The sequence below is a fragment of the Oncorhynchus mykiss genome, chromosome 28 (genome assembly GCF_013265735.2).
Source record: "Oncorhynchus mykiss isolate Arlee chromosome 28, USDA_OmykA_1.1, whole genome shotgun sequence".
Lineage (NCBI taxonomy): Eukaryota > Metazoa > Chordata > Actinopteri > Salmoniformes > Salmonidae > Oncorhynchus > Oncorhynchus mykiss.
In genome coordinates, this window is record NC_048592.1 from 6,863,936 (window position 1) to 6,891,684 (window position 27,749).

The 27,749-nt window shown below is 44.6% G+C and overlaps 1 protein-coding gene across 1 annotated transcript in view; it reads left to right on the top strand.

Annotated features, from left to right (window-relative positions):
- The window catches only part of LOC110508407 (potassium/sodium hyperpolarization-activated cyclic nucleotide-gated channel 2-like), a 57,069-nt gene extending 29,679 nt beyond the window's left edge, over nt 1–27,390 (top strand). Inside the window, exons 5-9 of the mRNA XM_021588920.2 lie at nt 8,118–8,336; nt 21,989–22,135; nt 22,212–22,452; nt 22,759–22,923; nt 24,339–27,390. Coding sequence (XP_021444595.2) covers nt 8,118–8,336; nt 21,989–22,135; nt 22,212–22,452; nt 22,759–22,923; nt 24,339–25,408 — 1,842 coding nt within the window. The 3' untranslated portion in view covers nt 25,409–27,390. The remainder of the gene's footprint in view (nt 1–8,117; nt 8,337–21,988; nt 22,136–22,211; nt 22,453–22,758; nt 22,924–24,338) is intronic.
- Nucleotides 27,391–27,749: the final 359 nt, after the last annotated feature.

The following is a 27,749-nucleotide window of genomic DNA, read 5'->3' on the forward strand; positions in this document are numbered from 1 at the left end:
GTAGTTGGTGAAACAGGCGAGGCAGTCATTTGAGAAACCAAGGCTGTACAGTCTGCCGATAAGAATGTGGTGATTGACAGAGTCGAAAACCTTGGCCAGGTCGATGAAGACGGCTGCACAGTATTGTCTTTTATCGGTGGCGGTTATGATATTGTTTATGACCTTGAGCGTGGCTGAGGTGCACCCATGACCAGCTCAGAAACCCGATTGCATACCAGAGAAGGTACGGTGGGATTCGAAATGGTCGAGGGATCTGTTTGTTAACTTGGCTTTCGAAGACCTTAGAATGGCAGGGTAGGATGGAAAAAGGTCTGTAACAGTTTGGGTCTAGAGTGTCTCCCCCTTTGAAGAGGGGGATGACCACGGCAGTTTTCCAATCTTTGGGGATCTCAGACGATATGAAAGACAGGTTGAACAGGCTAGTAATAGGGGTTGCAACAATTGCGGTGGATAATTTTAGAAAGAGAGGGTCCAGATTGTCTAGCCCAGCTGATTTGTAGTGGTCCAGATTTTGCAACTCTTTCAGATTGTCAGCTATCTGGATTTGGGTGAAGGAAAAGCTGCAAGTTGCTGTGGGGGGGTGCAGGGCTGTTGACCGAGTTAAGGGTAGCCAGGTGGAAAACATGGCCAGCCGTAGAAAAATCGTGGAGTTTTCGGTGGTGACAGTTTTTCCTAGCCTCAGTGCAGTGGGCAGCTGGGAGAAGGTGCTCTTATTCTCCGTGGACTTTACAGTGTCCCAGAACTTTTTGGAGTTTGTGCTACAGGATGCAAATTGCTGTTTGAAAAAGCTAGCCTTTGCTTTCCTAACTGCCTGTGTATATTGGTTCCTAACTTCCCTGAATAGTTGCATATTGCGGGGGATATTCGTTGTTAATGCAGTACGCCACAGGATATTTTTGTGCTGGTCAAGGGCAGTCAGGTCTGGAGGGAACCAAGGGCTATATCTGTTCCTGGTTCAACATTTTTTGAATGGGGCATGCTTATTTAAGATGGTGAGGAAAGCACTTTTAAAGAATCACCAGGCATCCTCTACTGACGGAATGAGGTCAATATCCTTCCAGGATACCCGGGCCAGGTCGATTAGAAAGGCCTGCTCGCTGAAATATTTTAGGGAGCATTTGACAGTGATGAGGAGTGGTCGTTTGACCGCAGACCCATTACGGACGCAGGAAATGAGGCAGTGATCGCTGAGATCCTGGTTGAAAAAAGCAGAGGTGTGTTTAGAGGGCAGGTTGGTCAGTATGATATCTGTGAGGGTGCCCGTGTTAACAGATTTGGGGTTGTACCTGATAGATTCATTGATAATTTGTATGAGATTGAGGGCATCTAGCTTAGATTGTAGGATGGCCGGGGTGTTAATTAATTTTAAGCATGTCCCAGTTTGGGTCACCTAACAGTACGAGCTCTGAATATAGATGGGGGGCAATCAATTCACATGTGGTGTCCAGGGCACAGCTGGGGGCAGAAGGTGGTCTATAACAAGCGGCAATGGTGAGAGACTTGCTTCTGAAAAGGTGGATTTTTAGTAGAAGTAAAGTAGAAGCTCAAATTGTTTGGGCACAGACCTGGATAGTATGACAGAACTCTGCTGGCTATCTCTGCAGTAGATTGCAACTCCGCCCCCTTTGGCAGTTCTGTCTTGTCAGAAAATGTTATAGTTAGGGATGGAAATTTCAGGATTTTTGGTGGCCTTCCTAAGCCAGGATTCAGACACGGCTAGGACATCCGGGGTATCAGAGTGTGCTAAAGCAGTGAATTAAACAAACTTAGGGATGAGGCTTCTAATGTTAACATGCATGAAACCAAGGCTTTTACGGTTACAGAAGTCAACAAATGAGAGCACCTGGGGAATGGGGTGGAGTTAGGCGCTGCAGGGCCTGGATTAACCTCTACATCACCAGAGGAACAGAGGAGGAGTAGGATAGGGTACGGCTAAAGGGTATAAGAACTGGTCGTCTAGTGCGTTCAGAACAGAGAGTAAAAGGAGCAGGCTTCTGGGCACGGAAGAATAGATTCAAGGCATAATGTACAACCAAGGGTATGGTAGGATGTGAATACAGTGGAGGTAAATCTAGGCATTGAGTGACGATGAGAGATGTTTTGTCTCTAGAGACATCATTTAGACCAGGTGAGCTCACCACATGTGTGGGAGGTGAAACAAAAGGGCTAGCTAAGGCATATTGAGCAGGGCTGGAGGCTCTACAGTGAAATAAGACAATAATCACAAACCAAAACAGCAAGGCATATTGACATTGAGAGGCATGCATAGCTGAGTGATCATAGGGACCCGTGGGTATCTAGGCGAGCTGGAGACACGCCAATTCAGACAGCTAGTGGGCTGGGGCTAGCAGGCTAGCAGAAGGGCCTTAGCGGGACGTCGCGATGGAAGAAGACTGTTGTAGCTCCCTCGGACGGTTATGTCGGCAGACCAGTCGTGCTGGATCGGCAGGGCTCTGTGTATGTAGTAAAAGGGTCCAGGCCAATTGGCAAAATAGTTATTGTAGCCCAAGAAATTGGCTGAAGGTCCTCTTCAGCTAACAGTCCGATATGCTATAGACAGCTTGCGGGCCACGGCTAGTAGGCTAGCAGATGGGCCTACAGGGGACATCTCGACGGAGGAGCCTGTTAAAACCCCTCGGGCAAATTACGTCGGTAGACCAGTCATAATTTTTTATTTATTTTAATTTTATCTTTATTTAACTAAGCAAGTCAGTTAAGAACAAATTCTTATTTTCAATGAAGGCCTAGGAACAGTGGGTTAACTGCAATGTTTAGGGGCAAAACGACAGATTTTTACCTTATCAGCTCGGGGATTCGATCTTGCAACCTTTCGGTTACTAGTCCAACTCTCTGACCACTAGGCTACCTGCCGCCCCAAATGGATCGGCGGGGATCCGTGTCGGCAGAAAAAGGGGTCCAGGCCAATTGGCAAAATATATATTGTAGCCCAAGGAGTGGCTGATGGGCCTCTTCAGCTAGCTGGGAGATGGGCCTAGCATGAGGCTAGGCCCATGCTTACTTCGGAACAGAGACATTAGCCAGGGGTTAGCCACTCTGATAGCAGATATCTGTGATGATCCAAGTGAAAAGGTTGAGAGCTTGGGGTAGGAACCTGGAGATGTGGAGAAAAAGCAGTCAGGTATGCTCTGGGTTGAATCGCGATGTGCAGACTGGCAGGACTTGCCCGGGCTAAGGTTAGCTGACTACTAGCTAGTAGCTAGTTAGCTGGCTAACTTATGTTGGGGGTTCCGGTTCTAAAGTATAGAAAATAGCAGATCTATACCACATTGGGTGAGGTGGGTTGCAGGAGAGTATTTTGAAACTGAGGTTAAAAATATAAAAAATATATCTGAAATATTTACGAAGGAAAAAAAGATATACACGGGACAACGACAAAACAAAACAAAGACATCTGAACTGCTACGCCATCTTGGAATCAATTGTACTAATCGAGTATAGCTTATGTATGGTCTGGACAAACTACTTGTGAGCCATCAGAGAGTCTCAAAGAAAATAAACTTTTAAAATATTGGGACACAGCCCCTAAGGATTCAAGGAGACCCCGATGTCGTCAATTACATCCTGTTCTCCTCTACCTACTACTGTACTTCCAAGCCAGGCTCTCAAAACCTGAGCATATAGCCTCCTATCCCTGAAGTGTTTTCAGATGGGAAAGAACCAAATTGGTTTAAACAGTATGGGGGAAGCTCCCCGTAGTCCATAGGAAGTCTAGGTGGAGCCTCACTTGGTGAGGTATCTGTTCAACTATGAGGCCTTTCATAGTTGAACAGATTGTTTATACATGTATCACTTTGATCCTGTATGCTCCAGTGTGGTTGACCCCTGAGACTGCCTCTTTCTCACTCACTCACTCACTCACTCACTCACTCACTCACTCACTCACTCACTCACTCACTCACTCTCTTTCCCTCTGTGTAAAGGCTTCTAGGAGTAGTGGGTGGAGGAGTCAGGCTCAGAGAGCAGGGTTAGTTCAAACGTGGATCTTTATTCCAGGAACAGAGTAACGGTCACACCAAACACAAGGGCGCATAAATACCAAGTCCAACAAACAGGACGAAACTGTCCGGGTAAAAGGAATCCACAATAATCCACACACCATGAACAGAAAAACAAGCCCGCACAAAAGCAGGCAGGCCTACCGGGTTTAAATAGCCCAAAACAAAACCCAAACAAGAAACAGGTGAAACTAATCAGACAAAACTAACTGAAACAGAAAAGGGGATCGGTGGCAGCTAGTAGGCCGGCGACGACGACCGCCGAGCGCCGCCCGAACAGGAAGAGGCACCATCTTCGGCGGGATTTGTGACACTCTGTCTCTTTCTCAGCTGCCTGGGCTATTTTCAAGCCAAAGTGCTCATCATTCATCCATTATTCACTCTCTTTCACTCTACTGTTTCTGTTTCTGTTTTCACATCCACCATTTAGCCCCAGCCCCTGCAGTGGGTCCAACGGTTATTTTAAGAATCTCTCTTCCTTCTATTTTATTACCTGAGTAAAACAGTCCCTCCTTTCCACTCTAACCATTTAATACAGACAATCCTAGATATGGATCAGCTAGTGCTCAGTGTTCTACTTCATGTATTATTTATTTATTTTATTTAACCTTTATTTAACCAGGAAGGGCTCACTGAGATTAAAATCTCTTTTTCAAGAACGCCCTGGCCAAGATAGGTCATTACAAAAAATGACAGACAGACAACATGAAAAACTACAAGTAATCTAGTAAAAACCATTGAATTCACCAGAGTATAACAAAATAAAAAAACAGCAAATTAAAAACATTGACAGGTCAAGGAATCAGCCTCAAAATCCTTCATCAGTGATTTAAAAGCACCAATCGGGGACAAGTTCTTCCAGTTTAAAAGTATTTTGTAAGGTGTTCCAAGACGATGGCGCAGAGTGCCCTTTTACCAAATTCAGTTTGAACATTTGGAACAGTTGGCAGGATAAAGTCCAGCGAACGAAGAGAGTACCCACCACATTTCTGAACAATAAAAATGCCCAAATAAAAAGGTAGTAAACCCAAAATGGCTTTGTAAATAAAAGTATACCAGTGCCTGAGCCTACGAGTGACTAGAGAAGGCCAGCCAACCCTGGTATGCAAAGTGCAGTGGTGCATAAGGGTTTTGCAGTTTAAAATAAATCTCAAAGTGCCATGGTAAAGGGTGTCAATTGATTTCAAACACTGAGCGGAAGCATCCATATATAAAATATCCCTATAGTCTAGCAAAGACATAAATGTAGCTGATGATTGCCTCCTAATGGCTTCAAAAGAAAAACAGGCCTTATTCCTAAAATAAAATCCCAATTTCAGTTTAAATTTTTTTGTAAATTGTTGAATATGCAATTTATTGGGGAGGGAATTTGTCTTGCAAGTACAACAAAGCTCTTCTCTTTCTCCTCTTTGTTTTAAACAGCTACATGTACACTCTTCTACTATAATATGCTATGTTGAAACAACATATATGCTCCAGTGTAGCTGATAATGCCAGAGAGCCAGTGTTTGGAGGATATGTTGACATGGGTGTTGTTAGGCCCGAGACGAAGTCGATGGCCGGCAAAGCGTGCCAATATATCCTCCAAACACCGGCTTCGAGGGCATTATCAATTTTATACAACCGGTTACTAACATATATTTCATCCTTCAACAAGATATAGTCCCGACACAAATCTAGTGTTTCTACCCAAGCCGGCTGGTCGTTCATTCTATCGGCATGGTTGCCAGAGACTCGACCCAGTCGTTCAGTCTTTTTTGTTCATTATCTACGAGATCGAATTTGAATATTGAAACAATGTTGCAAATGTCAGACGAGACAGACAGCAAGGTTTATACAAATCGTTCGCTGTTGGAAACTAAATGTTAGTCTAAAAAGAATTGTGAGATCATGTCTAGATGCTTTTTTTTGTGGAGATCAAGTTTATAAATTGCTTGGCTGGGGTGGATTGAGACAGTGGACAGATTTAGCCGGAGGTAACTTGTGGAATAGACACCTGCTGGAATGCGGTTTTAACCAATCACCATTCAGGATTAAACCCACCTGTTGTATAATATATGTTGTTTCAACATAGCATATTATAGTAGAATAGTGTACATGTAGCTGTTTAAAACAAAGAGGAGAAACAGAAGAGTTTTGTTGTATTTGCAAGACAAATTCCCTCCCCAATAATGTTTCTCTATTCTATCATAGTCGATTACATTTAAACCTACACCACTGAATGCAGTCTGGAGGGGAGAGCAGGACAAAGTGGAACATTTTGACTGCAGTCTCTAGCTGTACCCTTTCCCTGTTCTGCTCTGCTGTGTGTCGTGGGCGGTAGAGAAGGGTGTGGGAAATAAGAAATCTATGGAGGCCTTGACTTTGTGTCAGTACAGAACATTGTGTGCTTGGTAGGAATAATGGATAACTGAACTGCTTCTCAGTTGGCCACAAGGTGTTGTTGACATCAGAGTCTCCCTGGATAGGGGCTATGTTCCAACACTATCATCCGGTCCCAATTCGCCCCCTAGCCCTTCCCCTTGGCCATATCCCAATTTTGCAGATCTGTAAAGTGTTAGCAATATGGTTGAAGCTCCACCACCGCACTCCCTATACCTATCCAGATGCTTCAGATCTGGAAACGTCAAAGGGTTATTGGCCAAGGGGAGGGAGTATGGAGTGAAGTGGGACTGGCTGGCTTCCTTTCCTTGTGACCTTTCTTTCCACTAACAGACAGGTGAAAGGGTTGTAGAGGTCTCTTTAGCTGTCAACGCAATTCAAATAAGAATTCAAACAAGGAGAGGAGGCAAGGAAAGGAAGCTGTTCAAAAGTACTGGGACTTGGCCAGACTATTAGGACGTGGCCTTTAGTTGCTTCTTTCCTGGACATTTTCTGTTGACTACACAGCCCCCACTGCAATAAATTGCTGAGATTGTACCAAAAACAAACCGCAATATTTCGAATCGACCGGAGAACACTTACTGTAATACAAAATGAGTGGAATACTGCACCTCTGCACCTTTAAATTATTGGCGCCATCTCATAGACATGCATAAAAATGAATTCTGCTCCACAGTATTGTTTTTATTGGTTGCATAATGTCACTGTGTGTGTGTGTGTGTGTGTGTGTGTGTGTGTTGTTTTGTTGTTGTTGCTGTTGTTGTTGTGGTGTGTGTTGATTGAGATTCAGATTTGTGAAATGGCATATTTAATTGCCTCTCATTAAAGGAAAATACCCCAAAACTGTTGGTATTTGTTTCATTAGTCGGCAGGGTGGCCTAGTGGTTAGAGTGTTGGACTAGTAACCGAAAGGTTGCAAGTTTGAATCCCCGAGCTGACAAGGTACAAATCTGTCGTTCTGCCCCTGAACAGGCAGTTAACCCACTGTTCCTAGGCCTTCATTGAAAATAAGAATTTGTTCTTAACTGACTTGCCTAGTAAAAAAAAGTATGTTATTGACATAGTCCCAAATGTTGCTTGTCATTTGTTGCTTGTAACTGAAAAAATACAGAAATCATCCCTGTATGATGCATTTTGCAAAATATATCTTGAAAACTTGATTGCTGACAAGCAAAACATTTTGAGACAATAATCTCAGAACCTCCTCTACCTCTCACTGATTAGGCCTCACAGGATTCCCCCAATATCTCTCTCTCTTTCTTTGTTTCTCTCTCTCTAACCTTCTATCTTTGTCTTTCTCTCTCTCTCTCTTTCTTTCTACTTCTTTCTTTCTTCCTCTCTCCTTTCTTTTTTCTCTCTCCCTCTCTGTCTCTAACCCTCTTTCACTCCCTCTCCCCCCCTTTCTCACCCCCCTAATTATCCTCCTCGTCCTCTCTATCTCTCTCCCTCTCTTCATCTCCCCTGAGTCCTCATTTATACAACTTCCTCTCCTTGTCCCGTTTGTCCCCAATTCTCAATTTTCTGCCCTCTCTATCTCCTACCCTCCTCTCCTACCCTCCTCTCCTACCCTCCTCGGTCTCTCTCTCTCTGTGTGTTTTTGTCTCTTACTTTGAATCACCAACTTCCTCCATTCCTTCTCCTCTCCTCCCCAAATGGGTAACTTCTGTCTTTTATCCATATTTAAAATATTTTCTGTTTAATTTCTCTGTCTTTCTGCAGAATGACACCTGGTCAGAGCTATATTCGTTTGCAGTGTTCAAGGCGATGAGCCACATGCTGTGTATCGGCTACGGTCGGCAGGCCCCGGAGAGCCTGTCTGATATCTGGCTCACCATGCTCAGTATGATCGTCGGGGCCACCTGCTATGCTGTGTTCATAGGCCATGCCACAGCACTCATCCAGTCCCTGGACTCGTCCCGACGACAGTACCAGGAGAAGGTAAGGAGCCTCTCCCTTCATCATCCTCCCGCTATCTCTCAATTCTGTTATAACTACGATCATGTTGCCTGAATGGTGCAGTGAAAATTATAGCTTCCTTTCCTTTCCTGGGGGTCCAATTCTAAAATTAGGAATTGAGTGATGTAAAGCCACAAAATAATTTCCAATCAATTAAATGAATGTTGTGTGTCTCAGTCAACCGATCTCAACCTAATTGAACACTTATGGGAGATTCTGGAGCGGCTCCTGAGACAGCATTTTCCACCACCATCAACTAAACACCAAATTATGGATTTTCTTGCGGAAGAATGAAGTCACATCCCTCCAATAGAGTTCAAGTGTGGAGCGATTTCATTGCATTGCATTCATTGGATTTTATCATTTAGAATTTGTATTAGGATATTGCATTTGAATTAAAGAATGTTGAATGTTTAATGCACAAATAAAACTTGTATTTCCTGATTATAAACAGAATTGAATGAGTATTGCATTCAGTTTTAAAATAAAATGTCAATTTGATTGAATATTCTAACTCAATATTTTATATATTCAGTTAAAATATGTTAGATATTGCATTTATTGTCAAGTTTAGAAACCATAATTTCAAGTTAATCAAAGTTTCATATATTCAATGTAACGGCTTTCTTCCTGGGAAGGAGAGGAGGACCAAAATGCAGCGCAGTTCGTGTTCAACATGTTTAATAAAAGAACAATAACGTGAACACTATACAAATACAAAATAACAACCGTGGCAAACCCCAAAACAGTCCTATCTGGTACAGAGAACACAAAGACAGGAAACAACCACCCACAAACCCCAACACAAAAACAGGCTACCTAAATATGGTTCCCAATCAGAGACAATGACTAACACCTGCCTCTGATTGAGAACCATATCAGGCCAAACATAGAAATAGACAAACTAGACATACAACATAGAATGCCCACCCAGCTCACGTCCTGACCAACACTAAAACAAGGAAAACACAAAAGAACTATGGTCAGAATGTGACAGTACCCCCCCCCCCCCCCCCCCCAAGGTGCGGACTCTGACCGCACCACCTAAACCTATAGGGGAGGGTCTGGGTGGGCATCTGTCCGTGGCTCTGGCTCTGGACGTGGACCCCACTCCTTCACTGTCTTTGTCCACCTCCTTAGCGTCCTTTGAGTGGCGACCCTCGCCGCCTACCTTGGCCTAGGAACCCTAACAAAGGGTCGCACTGGACTGAGGGGCAGCTCCGGACTGAGGGGTAGCTCGGGACTGAGGGGTAGCTTAGGACTGAGAGGTAGCTCAGGCTGGTTGACGGCTCTGGCAACTTCTGGCTGACTGGCAGCTCTGGCAGATCCTGGCTGAATGGCGGCTCTGGCAGATCCTGGCTGAATGGCGGCTCTGGCAGATCCTGGCTGACTGGCGGATCCTGGCTGACTGGCGGCTCTGGAGGATCCTGGCTGACTGTCGGCTCTGGCGGCTCATTGCAGACTGGCGGCTGTGGCGGCTCCTTGCAGACTGGCGGCTCCTTGCAGACTGGCGGCTCCTTGCAGACTGGCGGCTCTGGCGGCTCCTTGCAGACTGGCGGCTCTGGCGGCTCCTTGCAGACTGGCGGCTCTGGCGGCTCCTTGCAGACTGTAGCGGCTCTGGACAGGCGGGAGACTAGCAGCTCTGGACAGGCGGGAGACTATAGCAGATCTAGACTGAGGACACACACCTCAGGGCGAGTGTGGGGAGGAGGAACAGGGAGTACTGGGCTCTGGACACGCACAGGAAGCCTGGTGCGTGGGGCTGCCATCGGAAGGCTGGTGCGTGGAGGTGATACTGGATAGACCGGACCGTGCAGGTGCACTGGAGCTCTTAAGCACCGAGCCTGCCCAACCTTACCTGGCTCGATGCCCACTCTAGCCCGGCCGATACTAGGAGCTGGTATGTACCCCACCGGGCTATGCACCCGCACTGGAGACACCGTGCGCTCCACAGCATAAAACATGGTGCCTGCGCGGTCTCTCTCGCTCTCCGGTAAGCACAGGAAGTTGGCGCAGTTCTCCTACCTGGTTTTGCCACACTTCCTGTGTGCCCCCCCAATACATTTTTGGGGCTGCCTCTCGGGCTTCCTACCGCGTCGCCGTGCTCGTTTCGCCAACTCCATTCTCCTGTAACCCTCTTCACACTGCTCCGGCAAATCCCAGGCGGGCTCCGGCACTCTCCCTGGGTCGACCGTCCACCTATCTCTTCCCAAGCTGTATAGTCCAGATTCTGCTCCCAAGTCCATTAATCCTGACATCGCTGCCTCTCCTGCTCCTGCCCGTCACCACGCCGCTTGGTCCTGTTGTGGTGGGTGGTTCTGTAACGGCTTTCTTCCGTCGAAGGAGAGGAGGACCAAAATGCAGCGCAGTTCGTGTTCAACATGTTTAATAAAAGAACAATAACGTGAACACGACACAAATACAAAATAACAACCGTGGCAAAACCCAAAACAGTCCTATCAGGTACAGAGAACACAAAGACAGGAAACAACCACCCACAAAACCCAACACAAAAACAGGCTACCTAAATATGGTTCCCAATCAGAGACAATGACTAACACCTGCCTCTGATTGAGAACCATATCAGGCCAAACATAGAAATAGACAAACTAGACATAGAATGCCAACCCAGCTCACGTCCTGACCAACACTAAAACAAGAAAAACACAAAAGAACTATGGTCAGAACGTGACATTCAACTTCTCAGATACATTCAGATTCAGTTTTTAAATTAATTTCTCTAAATTCAGATTCAAAACCAGAGACAACATCCTGGGCCCGGTTTCCAAGAGCATCTTAAGTTAGGCTAAGTTAATCGTTAGAACCTTTGTAGGAGCTTCTTTAAATCTCAGAGCTGTTTCCCCAAACCATTGTTGTTAAAGTTGCATTTGAAAATGCTCTGAATCTAACGGCTCCCTCAGACCACTCGTAGAACAGCTAAGTGCTACGTTTTTTTGGAGCTGATCCGTTGTCAGTATTGTGAAATAATTACAATGTTAAGGAAAGATTTGAATGAAGAAAGCTGATTTGAGAGCAGCGCTTCCTTTCTTTCGATCCTATCAGTATCGACACATGCTCCAACTATGCACTTAGCGACCGTTCTCTCTGCATGGTGTTTTTGGGAAACGCATGTTGCAACTTCGGACTTTGTAGGAAATATGCATTGTTAAAATACTCAAAAGCCTAAGTTACATTGCTATCGGCAAACTGGGCCCTGCTACTTTGCCAGCCAGGAAAGGTAGAGGGGATCAGATAGAATCAAGCACTCTCTCCAGAAGCTTCTGGCGGTTTCTGAAGCCAATGTGGCATGTTTAATATTTTTTTTCCTATGAATTTGGCTCTGGCGTTTGAACCACTTTGGCTATAAGTTATTATGACCGCATTCCTGAAAGCTAAGACTCTCTGGAGCATGGATTTGTGTTTTGTTCCCTTCTATGATGATCGCGATAGAAAGGAGTGTCACATGAAACGCAACTTGGGCCCCATTAGAATATAGTTGAATAGCCCTGTCACAGCCCTTCTAAAGATAGCCTACATAGACAAAGCCCATAGGGATTAGACCAGGAAGCTAATGCAAGTCTTCAAGTCTCCAGCAAGGTTCATCGAACCACTTTGGTTCCATTTCGCCCCCCTTTGACCTCATACTCAGAGATCACGGAGCCAATATACTGTAAGTGACTGGGTTCAAAATGAGACCTACTGCACAACAACAACACTTTCTGTGGCAAACAGAAGCAGAAGGATCTGTGCACCCCATTTAATGAGAGTGCAACAGAGGTTGTTTGGTCACCCATCCATGTGATGAGTAGCCTCGTAATTACCAGGCTGATTACCATGTATAGCGAACCATTCATGTAAGCTCGTGGGATCAGGCGGCTCGAAAGGCTATGTGATGAGCAACCTTGGCTGAGACATGAAGACATGTTTAGTTTGACTGATGGGGTTCTAAACCAGGTCTCCTGTGCACCAGACAATTAATCTATTCAGGTCTAAGTCAATTTACTCATCACACAAGCGTGTTCATTGAACCACCTTTGTTACACTTCACCCACCTTTGACCTCCTCATTGAACAGACCCATACAAGTCACAGGACCAATGCTTAGGCTTTAGGTCAACAGGCCCATTCTTCAAGGCAAAACTGCTCCAGCTCCTTCAAGTTGGATAGGTTCCATTGGTGTACAGCAATCTTTAAGGCATGACACATATTCTCAATTGGATTGAGGTCTGGGCTTTGAATAGGCCATTCCAAGACAATTACAGTTGAAGTCAGAAGTTTACATACACTTAGGTTGGAGTCAATAAAACTCATTTTTCAACCACTCCACAAATTTCCTGTTAACAAACTATAGTTTTGGCAAGTCGGTTAGGACATCTACTTTGTGCAAGTAATTTTTCCAACAATTGTTTACAGACAGATTATTTCACTTATCATTCACTGTATCACAATTCCAGTAGGTCAGAAGTTTACATACACTAAGTTGACTGTGCCTTAAAACAGCTTGGAAAATGACAGAAAAGGATGTCGTGGCTTTAGAAGTTTCTGATAGACTAATTGACATCATTTGAGTCAATTGGAGGAGTACCTGTGGATGTATTTCAAGGCCTACCTTCAAACTCAGTGCCTCTTTGCTTGATATCATGGCAAAATCAAAAGAAATCAGCCAAGACCTCAGAAAAAAATTGTAGACCTACACAAGTCTGGTTCATCCTTGGGAGCAATTTGCAAATGCCTGAAGGTGCCACGTTCATCTGTACAAACAATAGTATGCAAGTATAAACACTATAGGACCACGCGGCCGTCATACCGCTCAGGAATGAGACGCGTTTTGTCTCCTAGAGATGAACGTACTTTGGTGCGAAAAGTGCAAATCAATCCCAGAACAACAGCAAAGGACCTTATGAAGATGCTGGAGGAAACCGGTACAAAAGTATCCATATCCACAGTAAAACAAGTCCTATATCGACATAACCTGAAAGGCCGCTCAGCAAGGAAGAAGCCACTGCTCCAAAACTGCCATAAAGTCATACTACGGTTTGCAACTGCACATGGGGACAAAGATCATTCTTTTTGGAGAAATGTCCCCTGGTCTGATGAAACAAAAATAAAACTGTTTAGCCATAATGACCATCGTTATGTTTGGAGGAAAAAGGGGGAGGCTTGCAAGCCGAATAACACCATCCCAACCGTGAAGCATGGGGGTGGCAGCATCATGTTGTGGGGGTGCTTTGCTGCAGTGGTGAACTTCACAAAATAGATAGCATCATGAGGCAGGAAAATGATGTGGATATATTGAAGCAACATCTCAGGACATCAGTGAGGAAGTTAATGCTTGGTCGCCAATGGTTCTTCCAAATGGACAATGACCCCAAGCATACTGTACTTCCAAAGTTGTGGCAAAATGGCTTAAGGACAAAAAAGTCAAGGTATTGGAGTTGCCATCACAAAGCCCTGACCTCAATCATGTAGAATATTTGTGGGCAGAACTAGAAAAGCGTTAGCGAGCAAGGAGACCTACAAACCTGATTCAGTTACACCAGCTCTGTCAGGAGGAATGGGCCACAATTTACCCAACCTATTGTGGGAAGCTTGTGGAAGGCTACCCGAAATGTTTGGCCCAAGTTAAACAATTTCTGCCCCACTGGGAATGTAATGAAAGAAATAAAAGCTGAAATAAATCATTCTCTCTACTATTATTCTGACATTTCACATTCTTAAAATAAAGTGGTGATCCTAACTGCCATAAAATAGGGGATTTTTACTAGGATTAAATGACATGGAATTGGGAAAAACTGAGTTTAAATGTATTTGGCTAAGGTGTATGTAAACTTCCAATTCAATTGTAACTCCGAACGGTGGAAACCGACGGAGAGCAACAGACCACGGGTAGAAGTAGCTAATACTACTGGAAACCAACTATTACCAGGATGCCGCCCTAATTCAACTACAATTTCTGTTGGCACTGAAATCACTCCATATTCAAGACACTTGTAAATTCCATTGAAGCTGTTCTGGCAGCTTGTGGTGCCCCAACGCCCCATTAAGACACTATGTTGGTGTTTCCTTTATTTTGGCAGTTACCTGTTGGTACCAGAAAGCACCTGTAGTATAGTATTTTAGCGTCATATAGTTTCTCTGTAAATCCCAGGTAAATACCTGCAGAGCCGTAAACTGTAGTGTTATTGAGTAGTGTTGCCTGGTGTTAGCAGCAGCGATAGCAACACAACGCAGCGTGAGCAGCTCAGCAGCCTGGCTGTCTCCAAGCAGAGTCTCTGTGGCTGGGGAGATGGGGGAGTGTTACTGCCTCTCAGCAGCCAATCAGAGTGAGCGGGTGTGTTCGCCCAGGTAGCGCCAATTCGCCGTGGGCTGGGGCTGGCAGAGGAGGAAGGGGGTTGGGGGGGGGATAAGGGAGGGTGGCAGATGTGGGAGAGGAGGGGGAGGTAGGGTGGGCGGTAGTGATATGACGTCCCCCCACCCAGCAGCAGAATTGATGAGACAGCAGACCTGTGTGTCCTGCCGCCAATGTTGTTCTGACATTGGTCCCCTCTTCCGTTTCTCTCTCTCTCATACTTGATTGCCTTTCCCTGCCTCTCCCACTCTCTCGCTCGCTCTCTCTCTCACACACACACACACACACACACACACACACACACACACACACACACACACACACACACACACACACACACACACACACACACACACCACACACACACATACGCTGTCACTCTCATCCCATTCTGCTAATCTCTCTCTGTGAATCCCTTCTAGCTCTCCTTCTCCATCTTCTTCTCCGTTTTCCTCTTTTCTGTCTGTCTACTCCTCTCTCTCTCTCCTTCCATCTCTTAATATCGCCCTGCTTTTTTTGTCTCCTCTCTCTCTCTCTCTCTCTCTCTCCCTCTCTCTCTCACTGGTGGCTGTGTCCTTGAAAGGTGCAGTGCTAACTGGCTGCTACAGGGAGCCAAGTGAGTGGTATAGGAGTCGAGGAAGAGGAGGAGACCTGTGGGCTATAGAGGGTTCGAAATCTCTTACCTCGTCTACGTAAGCGTTCCATGCGCGATATGCGATTTTTGGGCATAGTCAGAGATGTCGGAACAATGATAGTCATTCTTTTCTGGGAAGATCCTCTGTTACGGCAATGCTCCTTTTCATTTCCTGAATGTAATAACCTAGTTCTAAATCCTAACACTTGCCCCTGCTCTCACGAGATCGATGGTAGTGGCCGCTTTTACTGAACCTCCGGACAGCAGACAGTGACAGGGTTTACAACAGACAAAGTATTAAGGAAATCAGACAGAGCAGATGGAAGAGAGGCAGGGTGAATACTAATACAGCGATGACATATCAGAATGTTGGTGTTTTGGAATTTCTGCCTCCCAGCGCAAATGTACTTCCATCTCAAAGTTCTTCAGGAAGTACGTTTACACTGGTAGACAAATTAAAGTCCTCACGGTGAAAAGAACAGAATTAAAGATTTGTAATAGAGTTGTAATAACTCTTTAATTGGTGTGTACGGGTGTATTTTATTTGTATTACTCTCTAATCCTTCTGCATCGTTGTCATTCACTCAGCCATGCATTGCAGTGAGGCCAGATCAATACAGAAACTCTCTCTCTCCTTGTGATCTGTTGTCAGTTTTTTCCGCAACTCTACTCCTCGTGGGATTATGGTCCCTGAGCTGAGGATGACGTTGGCTTTATTAAAATGTCCAGAGAAGAAACTGCCAGGCCAGTGAAGCTGCTCGCTGTCAGGGGAATTTGCTATGCCTCAAACTATTACCGAGTGTGTTGTTTAAACATCCTCCCTCTGCTGACCCGGAAGAGTTGGTGCTGCCTTGACAACAGCTAATGGGGATCCTAATAAAATACTAAATACTGAGTCAGTCTGTCTGTCTATGTGGGTTTGTGCTGTAGCACAGTGATGGCCACTACTAGCCAATCCTGGTCCTGGAGAGATACAGTAGGTGCAGAGTTTTGTTCCAGCCCAGCATTGAAACACCTAATCCAATGAATCAGGCAAATGTCATTGGATTAATCAGGTGTGCTAGTGTAGGATTGGTCACCCCTGCTGTACCATATAACTCTAGACTTAGACTCTGATATTATAGTAGCTTAGTGATAAGCACAGGTCTTCCACAGACCAAGCTGCCTGGCTGAAGCATGTAAGAGGATGGAGGATCCGTCAGCCACAGCAGTGATCTGTCTACTCGGACACATTCAGTGAGTCACTAACCACCTCCATTACTCAAACTGAGGCTGGTTCTACTGTAGCCAGCAGTAGTACGTACTGTATGTATATGTTAAAATGGCATATACTCTCAGACAAAAATATGCTACCGAGAAGCTAAAAGGTCTCTTCGGCTGTCCTCATAGAAGAACCCTTTTGGGTTCCATGTCAAACCCTTTTCTACCCAAAAGGGTTCTACCTTCTGCAGTTTTACCTGGAACTAAAAAGGGTTATTCCATGGAGACAGACGAAGAATCCTTTTGGAACCTGTATAGCTCTTAGAATAGAACACCTATTCATGTCACGTTCGTCGTATGGACGGGACCAAAGCGCAGCGTGGTGTGAATCCATTATTTTATTGAATGACGAAAAACACAAAGAAAACTTAAACAAAAACAACAAAACGAACGTGACGCTATGATAACACGTGCTTACACAGGCAACTACACACAGGCAATCACCCACAACCCACAATGACAAAAACAGGCGACCTAAATATGGTTCCCAATCAGAGACAATGACTAACACCTGCCTCTGATTGAGAACCATATCAGGCCAAACACAGAAACAGACAAACTAGACATACAACATAGAATGCCCACTCAGATCACACCCTGACCAAACAAAACATATGAACATACAAAGCAAACTATGGTCAGGGCGTGACAATTCAGCCATTCAACGGAGGAAAATACTTGCACAGACAACCATCCTGTGGTCATTAGGTCTCTCAGTGTGAATCTGTGTTATTTTCCTCTTCTGATTTCTTAAAAATCAAATTATAACACAGCTGTGGTGACTTTAATGTTTCTGACAAGCTAAAGTGTGTTGTTTTACCCACTGCTCAAATCTCCTCTGCCGGGATTGGGGACAGGGAGACAGGCTTTGACTTGGCTGTCACCAGCCTCTCTCTCTCTGCTAGATATATTATAATGAAGCGATTTAGGCTGGAATGGATTAATTAGTTCTACATCTGAAAGGCTGTCCGCGCTGAACCAAAATTAGAATTCCTCATGGTGGGGAGCGAGAATCCAGGGTAGAGGAAAGGGTAGAGAGGAGAGAGGGAAGAGGGGAGGCCATTGGTCGGGTTTGAGATTAAAAAGCTTTAATTAAAGTACATGTAACTGATGTCACTGAAGCAGACATGAGAGTTGAGTTCAGCTTCAAGATAATGTGTGATGAATGGATTTGACACAACCTATTTCCATCTATTTCCATTGGAAATGGAAGATTGGAAGATGTTTTTTTTATGTTTTACTGTAAGGTATAAACAGTGTCACACAATTGTATACCCCTGGGTAGATGTGAAAGTGGTAGAATATCCCCCATCTTGCTGTCAACAGTGAAAGGAGAATCATTGCACCACCAAGTGCTAAATAGAAATCCATGAAAGCCAATGTTGAGACCATATCAAGATGTCCTCTCTCACACTGTTTTGCTGCAGCTTACAGAGTATTCAGACCTCTTGACTTTTTCCACATTTTGTTACGGTACAGCCTTATTCTAAAATGGATTGAATTACATTTTTCCCTCATCAATCTATACAATATTCCCCATAAAGACAAAGCAAAAACAGGTTTTTAGAAATGTTAGCAAACTTATAAGAAATTCAAAACAGAAATACCTTATTTACATACGCATTCAGACCCTTTGCTATGAGACTCAAAATTGAGCTCAGGTGCATCCTGTTTCCATTGATTATCCTTGAGATGATTCTACAACTTGATTGGAGTCCATCTGTGGGAAATTAAATTGATTGAACATGATTTGGAAAGAGACACACCTGTCTATATAAGGTCCCAATGTTGACAGTGCATGTCAGAGCAAAAACCAAGCAATGAGGTTGAAGGAATTGTCCGTAGAGATCCGAGAAAGGGTTGTGTCAAGGCATAGATCTGAGGAAATGTCTGCAGCATTGAAGGTCCCCAAGAACGAAGTGGCCTACATTATTCTTAAATGTAAGAAGTTTGGATCCACCAAGACTCTTCCTAGAGCTGGCCGCCGGCCAAACTGAGCAATCAGGGGAGAGGGGTCTTGGTCAGGGAGGTGACCAAGAACCCGATTGTCATTCTGACAGAGTTCCAGAGTTCCTCTGTGGCCTTTATGGTAGAGTGGCCAGACGGAAGTCACTCCTCAGTAAAAGGCACATGACAGCCTGCTTGAAGTTTGCCAAAAGGCACCTAAAGAACGCTCAGACCATGAGAAACAAAATTCTCTCTGTTTTCAGCGGCAGGGACTGGGAGACTAGTAAGGATTGATGGAAAGATGAATGGAGCAAAGTACAACGAGATCCTTGACGGAAAGCTGCTCCAGAGTGCTCATGACCTCAAAAACTGGGGCAGAGGTTCACCTTCCAACAGTACAATGACACTAAGCATACAACGAAGCAAGACAATGCAGGAGTGGCTTTGGGATAAGTCTCTGAATGTCCTTGAGTGGCCCAGCCAGATCGCGGACTTGAACCAGATCTAACATCTCTGGGGAGACCTAAAAATAGATGTGCAGCGACGCTCCCCTTCCAACCTGACAAAGCTTGAGAGGACCTGCAGAGAAGAATGGGAGTAACTCCCCAAATACAGGTGTGCCAAGCTTGTAGCGTCATACCCAAGAAGACTCAAGGCAGTAATCACTGCCAAAGGTGTTTCAAAAAATACTGAGTAAAGGGTCTGAATACTTATGTAAATGGGTTATTTCCATTTTCCAATTTTAATAGATTTGGTCAAATTTCTAAAAAACATTTTTTGCTTTGGCATTATGGTGTATTGTGTGTGGATTGATGAGGGGAAAAAACAATTTAATTCATTTTAACATAAGGCTGTAACTTAACAAAATGTGGAAAAAGTCAAAGGGTCTGAATACTTTACGAATCCACTGTAGATGCCCATCAAAGTGACACACAGAAAATGAACGTCATTTCGACCGTCTTTGGATGTTTGTCAGTCCCCCTCCGGGTGCTGTGACATATAGGCTAACCCTTTGTCTCATTTCTCAATCACATTAGAGAACTGTCAGGTTGTAAAAATCTATCTGGCACTCGGACATGTTTTTCAAATGCATGTCTTTAAACCGCAGCTATTTTAGCCAATCAGCAGCCAAACAGATAGTGTTCTGCTGACTCATTCTGCTGTATTTAAAAGTCTAAATCCCTTGAGTCTGGTTTGACCTCTGACCTCTATCATCATCCACCAATCAGAAAGGGCAGAGAGAAATAAGGTTTAAAGGCGCTGCATGGTCAATCCAATGTCTACATTGGTCGTGCAGCATTTACGGTGATATGGCCTCTGCATAAGTCAGGGCATTCATACTTCTTGCGCTTCGCCGAGCAGCGCAGAGCTGTTGTGAAGGAAGACCTACCGTCAACCAATCATGTCAATGCGGAGCTATACGGAGCCCTCTGCATTGTTACAGCGCACAGCGATGTGGTACTGTGCTCGATTTGGCCTCTGCGTGCCTCTGGAGGCTCTGCAATTGCGTCACACCCTCCATACGGCACCTCCGACCACATTTTCCGATCAAGCATAAATTGCCTCTTATGATCAACTGAGCCAAGGAGTAGTAGTATGGGGTGGATATTTAAGTACCATTAGCCACTTAAAATACTCATGCAATTGACATTTTTAGCACCATGGGATACCACTATTCAATTGAACATCATGTTTTCTTGGTATAATCCATATTTGGGGTGGTAATTACAGAGATCATGTAAAGAATATGACTACTGGTATGTATGATAGAAATGGAATAGCAAGAACAGTATAGTTCTATGTTCTCACCAGTATGGGAACACTGGCTGCTGAAATGGCACCTTATTCCCTTTATTTGACCAGAGCCCTATGTGTCTCAGGCATCCTCACCAGGACCAGTTGTTGTGATGGTTAGCCTGTCAGCATCACCATTAGGTCCTGGGCTGTTTCTCTCAGCAACACCTACGCCACCACACCTTCAGTTCAGCACCCCGTCTGCCTGTCAGAGAGCAGCAGCACTTACGCATCTGAAGTGTCTCATTACGTAACGCCTTCATTTAGAGGAGCAGAGCGTTCCTCACCGATGGGAGATGTCACTTCTTTATTTTGCATTTTAATTATTCAACTGAGCTTGTTAGAGTTATATAGCTGTTCAGTTCCTTGATATGGTAGAAACCAGAGCAGGGTCAAACGGGGTTTGGTAAACCTTTACGGTACTACCGTTTAGTAATAGATCGTTAATAGATCATGAATAAGGCAGTTATTAACGCTCTATTACTTGACCTTAAAAGGAGGCCCTGTAAGTGTTTCTAAGGGCCCTGGCTCCTTTTGCAGATATCAAGGTTAACACCCCCCCCCCCCCACCCCCCACCCTCACACACACACACACACACACACCCACACCCATGTCATGTTAACAAAAAGAGTGACTACATTTATGCTTGTCCTCCTGCTAGGGGGGATAATGGGATAAACAGTTTGCTGACAATATTATTGGTTGCCAGCATCTTCTGCTGAAGATAATATTTTGTTTTCTGTTTGGTTCCTAAATGATAAATTAGATTCTGTTTTTGTGAATCTTTAATGGTTTGAGACAAAAGGGAAGGAAAAAAGTATGTTTGTGGGGTGTGTGTTTTAGTGTGTCAGTGCCGGTTAAGATCCAAGCCTGTGTTATGTTTGTGAAGGCTTTATGAGTGCTGGGTGGAGTGGTATGTTTGTGAGACGGCTGAATTGCACAGGGCCTGACATAAGAGTAATCTCTCTATCTCTTAGAGCTCTACAGCTTTTACAACTCCAGCAATTTCTTCCTGACTGCCAGGCTGGCATCCTGAGGAGGGTTGCCAGTTATACACCACCTGATACACTTCATTGATTTAGAGTTGGTCTGCTCTGGTTTCCCAGACACAGATTAAGTCTAGTCCTAGTATAAAAAGCACTAGTCCTAGACTAAAAAAGCTTTGCCATGAAGCATGGTATGCTTCATCTGTGAAAACAGGCCCTTAGTTTTCACCGTGGTCGGTCTGGCATCCACTTTAGTAATGGGCAAACTGCTGCAGCAGCAGTTCAACCATAATGTTTGATTGCTTGGTATTGATTAGCTGAATAAATGGGCTAGTTTTGGTCCTTTGCTCATTTTCATGTTTTGTCCACTTTCAGTGGGTTTCAAACATCAAGCAAATTTCCCTCAATAGTACACAGGAATATGTCCCTTTGCCTTCGATGGTGCCCTGATCGCGTGGCTGAAATGAACAGCTCTTTGTTTGCAACGGGCCTGTCTACCCACCTCTTGTTATTATTTTTCCAGAAAAATTTAAATCCAGTCATTTTAAAATCGAATGGTGGAAGTTTAAGCTCCGTGTTGACTTTGAGGTAGTGTAAGTGACTTCACTACTTTATTCACTCGTTCAATCTCTCTCCTCCTATCCCTCTCTCTTTCTCTCTACAGTACAAACAAGTGGAGCAGTATATGTCCTTCCACAAGCTGCCGGCTGACTTCCGACAGAAAATCCATGATTATTACGAGCACCGGTACCAGGGGAAGATGTTTGATGAAGAGAGCATCCTGGAAGAGCTGAATGAACCACTCAGAGAGGTAAGTCCCTTAGTCCCTGCCTGGACATGCACAAACATGCACACAAACATTACTAACAAACTATGTCTATCTTAAGGAAATTGTCAATTTCAACTGCCGTAAACTGGTGGCATCCATGCCACTGTTCGCCAACGCAGAGCCCAACTTTGTGACAGCCATGTTGATCATGCTCCGCTTCGAGGTCTTCCAGCCCCGTGATTACATTATCAGAGAGGGCACCATCGGCAAGAAGATGTACTTTATCCAGCATGGAGTCTGTAATGTCATCACTAAGGGAACCCTGGGAATGAAGCTCTCTGATGGCTCCTACTTTGGAGGTATGGGCCTGAACCACAACACACACAGAATTAAATATAATTCAGCAAACAATTCATATTTAGTGCCTCCTGTGTTTTGCCTTACATCTTTGTACTCTATTACCATGTTCTCAAATGATGAAGTGCTTTGTGTGTTGGGGTACTTTTTTGGAAGTGTAAGACAATCCCAGATGGCTGGTAGTTGAACAGATGCAGTGTGGTTTCTACAGTATATTTGAAACATAATTAAATATAACATTATTATATTGTATCTCTGCCACATGTTGCTCTATCTCTGTGTCTCCTGACCCTGTTTCCCTTTTCCAGAGATCTGTTTGCTGACACGTGGCCGGCGTACTGCCAGTGTTAGAGCGGAGACATACTGTCGTCTCTACTCCCTGTCTGTGGACAACTTCAATGAGGTTCTGGAGGAATACCCCATGATGAGACGGGCCTTTGAGACAGTGGCCATCGACCGACTGGACCGCATAGGTACTGAAGAGAGCTCTGGGCCCTGTACCAATGCACCTTGCTTGCGTCCTTCCTCAAAGTCATCACTGGTCTGACATTACTGGGTCTATGAAAGCTGTGGAATCGTTGCTTTCACCATCCATTTGTGTTCGATCAGTGATAACTACGGGAGGAAGGAAGGATGCATTTTAAAGTAGTTAAATAAGACCTTAGTTGTACTGCTTCTCTCTCTTAAAAGAGAGAAAGAAACTACCTGTGTGATAGCAGTTTTCATGCTAGTGGTACCCAGGTGGTTCCACAGGTAAAGGTTAATATGTTATAAAGGTTATATATAAAGGTTAATATATGTTTTTATATTCGTTTTTTATTTGCATCCGTTTTTGAAATTGTTAGCTTTGTTTGTTTTCAGACCTGATCTGCTAGTTTTTATTCAGTTTTAGTTATATCAAAATATTTATGTTTTGTTTTTTATACTACTTCATTTCAGTTTAAGTCTTAGTGTTAAGGATAGAAAGCATGTGTGTGAGGCATTGTTTTGTATAGTTTGTTTGTGTTACTTCTTGCCACTGGGATGCAGTAATACATAAGGTGGTCAGGTTCTATAATGGGTCAGGTTCTAGGTCAGGTTTAAATTATAAAGTCAATTCCATTGTGACTTGATTTTAAAAGGAATATTGCTGAGACTGCTACAAAAAAAATATGGTTGAAGGAAACTCTCCAATGCATTTTAATAATTTTTTTAAACTAGTAGTACATGTAAGAAGAATCAAGTTGGCTACCTAGACAATTTTTTCCATGTTAGCTGGTGATAGCTAGTGATTGTTATGCACAAGACATTTTTATTTTTAGTTTCAGTTATAGTTTACTATAATAACCTTGCCACAGATGCTGCAGTCCCCACTGTTTGCCAGATACATCAGTGTTCCAAATAATCAAGACCTGGTACAGATTTATTAAGTGGATCCACCTGTTATTTTCACAAGCTGGAAGAGGACAAAAACAAGGCTTGAAATATGACACTATCTATATTGATACTTCATATTCATATTAGATCCTAATGTTACGTATTGATATCAATGTTTTTTTATTTTACCTTTATGTTCTGTCTTTTTATGTTTTACGCCCTCTAAGAAATAGCAGATGCAAACTAATCTATGAATAAGATCTCTATCCCAGGCAGTCAGTTGAGTAATGCTGTGGCTTCAGCACACTATAGGACAGTGTTAATTGATAAAGTGACACTATGACCCTCTTGTTTTCAGTATTTTCCTTGTGCATTGCTTCTTGCCCCAAAATATACCAAGTTTGAAGGTCAGAATATGCTGTATGTTATCCCCCCCCCCCCCCCCCTTATCTCTTAATTTGTTACCCCTACTTCTCCTCTTTCCTCTACCTCATCATGTTCTACTATTCTCCCCCTCCTCCCTTCATCACAGGCAAGAAGAATACCATTCTGATGCACAAAGTGCAGCACGACCTCAACTCCGGCGTCTTCAACAACCATGAGAATGAGATGATCCAGGAGATCGTCAAGTACGACCGTGAGATGGTCAAACTGGTGGACCTCCAGAGACCCCGCACCATGTCCATGACTTCCTCTGTCCCCGGGGGCATGTTCTCCCCTGCAGGCCCTTCCGGGGCTGGGGCCCTCGCCAGCCTCCAGCAGGCTGTGGCCATGAGCTTCTGCCCCCAGGGGATGGGGCCGATGGGGGGAATGGGGATGCCAGGGATGGGGCTGATGGGTATGCCGATGGGTATGGGGACTGGGCCGATGGGGCCAGGTCCGATGGGGATGGCGTCTGGTTCGGGGTCAGGGACGCTGCAGTCCCCCCGCATGTTGCGGAGGTTTCAGGTGGTCCATAGCCTGTCTCAGAGCCCAGTCTCCGCATCCCCTCTCCAGTCCCAGCCACCCCAGATGGCTCATGCAACAGGGGCGTTTGGGTCGGCTATCTCCTGCCCACCAGTCCAGAGCCCTCTGACGCACCAGGGACGGACATTCCAGTACATGGGAGGAGCTGGGCCCTCTGGGTCTCAGCTGTCCCTGGTGCAGCACCATGTTCCCAGTCCCACACACACCATCCAGAGGCCCTCCTCGCACAAGAGCACCCACTCCCTCCACTCGGGCACCCTGAGCCAAGACGCCCGTGCCCTCTCCTCCTCCCAGCTCTCCCTCCCTCAGGAAGGAACCCCTGCCGTCACCCCTAGCCCTCCCCAATCCACCCACCCGTCCACCCATGCCTCCTCCACCTCCATCGGCCCTCCTCAGCCCACTCACCCTAGCCAGCCGGGGCCCTCCGGGGTGGGGGTCCAGGTTGAGGGAAGACCCACGGGAGCTCCACAGCGTGTGGCTTTCGCCTCTACTCCTCCCCCAGGAGCACCCGGGATGGGGGCGGCTGTGGTGGCAGCTGGGTCGGGGATCCCGGACTCTGGGGTCCCCAACAAGGATTTGATCGATAGCCTACCGGAGTTAGACTCAGCCCGGAGCCGGCTGTCTTCTAACTTGTGACCCTTTGACAGGTGCAGGATAGAGGCCTTTACGTAGGTGAATCTAAAACTCTGCCTGACTGGTTGGCTTCCTTACCGACATGGCCGACAGAATACGGGCCACATCGTCAGTCATTCATAAGGAATGTCTTGTGTGTCGGTCAGAGTCAACAAAGAGGAAAGAGGAACTCTGTGACTCGTGTGAGTCCAAACAATTAGTTAACAACTAGTTTAACAAAGGTTAGACTGGACTGTTCTACTGTGCCAGCACCTTTATTCTTAGTAGCACCCCTTACACTGCTTCCAAACACCTATATTGCTGTCTTTACTGTAAAGATATCGAGAAAGAAACTGTTGCATACTGTGTAGAATCCATACAGCGCAATCTTGCAGGAGCTGGACTTAAAAACGAAAAATCAGGGACTTGAATCAAAGGACAATGATGACATTTTACGCTTTCAGAACGTGTTTTTGGGTGTCCTTTTTTTCTGTATACGCTGTTGTAGCAAAAATAAATACATTGCTCTTCACATTGTTTAAAATAGTGTTTTAGACCGCTGGTCGATCTTACATCGATATGTAAATAGTTGAAATAGTAAAAAAAAATGACCGAAAGATAATATCTTCATTGTATCTATTCTAAACCAAAGTTGAGCTTGAACACGAAGTTTGGTTGTGTCTGTATCAACTAAAAAAGAGATCCAGAAGAAAATGCCATTTATTTAACTGCCTTGATTCCAAGTTTAGAAGCCATAAATTTGGTTTGTGTGTGTATATATATATATATATATATATGTGTGTGTGTGTGTGTGTGTGTGTGTGAGAGAGAGAGAGTTGGTATGCATGTTTTTGGTTCCATTCGGTTTTTCCAAGAGAGCTGACATGTGTACTCATATCTTTACACTGCTTTGTCAGGCATGGTTGGTTGGATTTGCTGGCAATGGCACAGGCAATATTTCACAGCTTTTCTGTTCAGCTAAATGTGTCTGGGAAGATATCCACTTGTCATGTTGGCAGAAATATACATATCGTGACACTGGAGGCAAAAATGGTGGTAAATTGTCAGCGCTTTATCAAAAAGAACCATCGCAAACAACCCAAACTGTATACTTGCTTGTTTTCATCCAGGTGTATTGATTAATACATGCAATATAATTCTGCAATACACTTACCCCGCCTATATGTATAAACACTCAGTGGCCAGTATATTAGGTACACCACCCTGTTCACCAAAATGGTTCGCTCCTACAGACAGTGAGTCACATGGCCTTGTTATATGAAGCAGGCAGACAGCCATCGAGGCATTCAGTTACTGTTTGATTGAATGTTAGAATAGGCAACACAAGTTACCTAAGCTACCTTGAGCGTGGCTTTTCAGTGTCCAGGTTTTTACAGAGAATGGTGTGCCAAATAAAAAACATCCAGTCAGCGGCAGTCCTGTGGGCAAAAACAGCTCGTTGATGAGAGGTCGAAGGAGAATGCCAAGAATCGTGCAAGCTAACAGGCGGGCCACAAACAGGCATATATCAGTGCAGTACAACAGTGGTTTGCAGAATGGCATCTCGGAAAGCACAACTCGTCGGTTCTTGTCACGGATGGGCTATTGCAGCAGACGACCACGCTGGGTTCCAGTCCTATCAGCTAAAAACAGTGGGCATGCGATCACCAACACTGGACAATATTGAGGACTGGAAAAACATTGCCTGGTCCGACGAATTCTATTGCGTCATGCTGATGGCAGAGTCAGGATTTGGCTAAGCAGCATAAATCCATGGCCCCATTTTGCCTAGTGTAAATGGTACAGGCGGGTGGCAGTGGTGTAATGGAGAGGGGAATTTTTTCCTGGCACATGGTAGGTCGCTTGATACCAATTGAGCAACGTTTTCTTGCACTGAAGAATTCAGGCTGTCCTGGAGGCAAAGCAGGGTCTGACCCTGTACTAGATGGTTGTACCAAATCAACTGGCCATATACAGTACCAGTCAAAAGTTTGGACACACCCACCCATTAAAAGGTTTTTCTTTATTTTTACTATTTTCTACATTTTAGAATAATAGTGAAGACTTCGACAGTATGAAATAACACATATGGAATCATGTAGTAACCAAAAAAGTGTTAAACAAATCTAAATATATTTGAGATTTGAGATTCTTCAAAGTAGCCACCGTTTGCATTTATGACAGCTTGCACACTCTTGGAATTCTCTCAACCAGCTTCATGAGGTATTCACCTGGAATGCAATTCAATTAACAGGTGTCCATTTGTGGAATTTCTTTCCTTCTTAATGTGTTAGCTGTGTTGTGACAAGGTAGAGGTGGTATACAGAAGATAGCCCTATTTGGTAAAAGACCAAGTCCATATTAT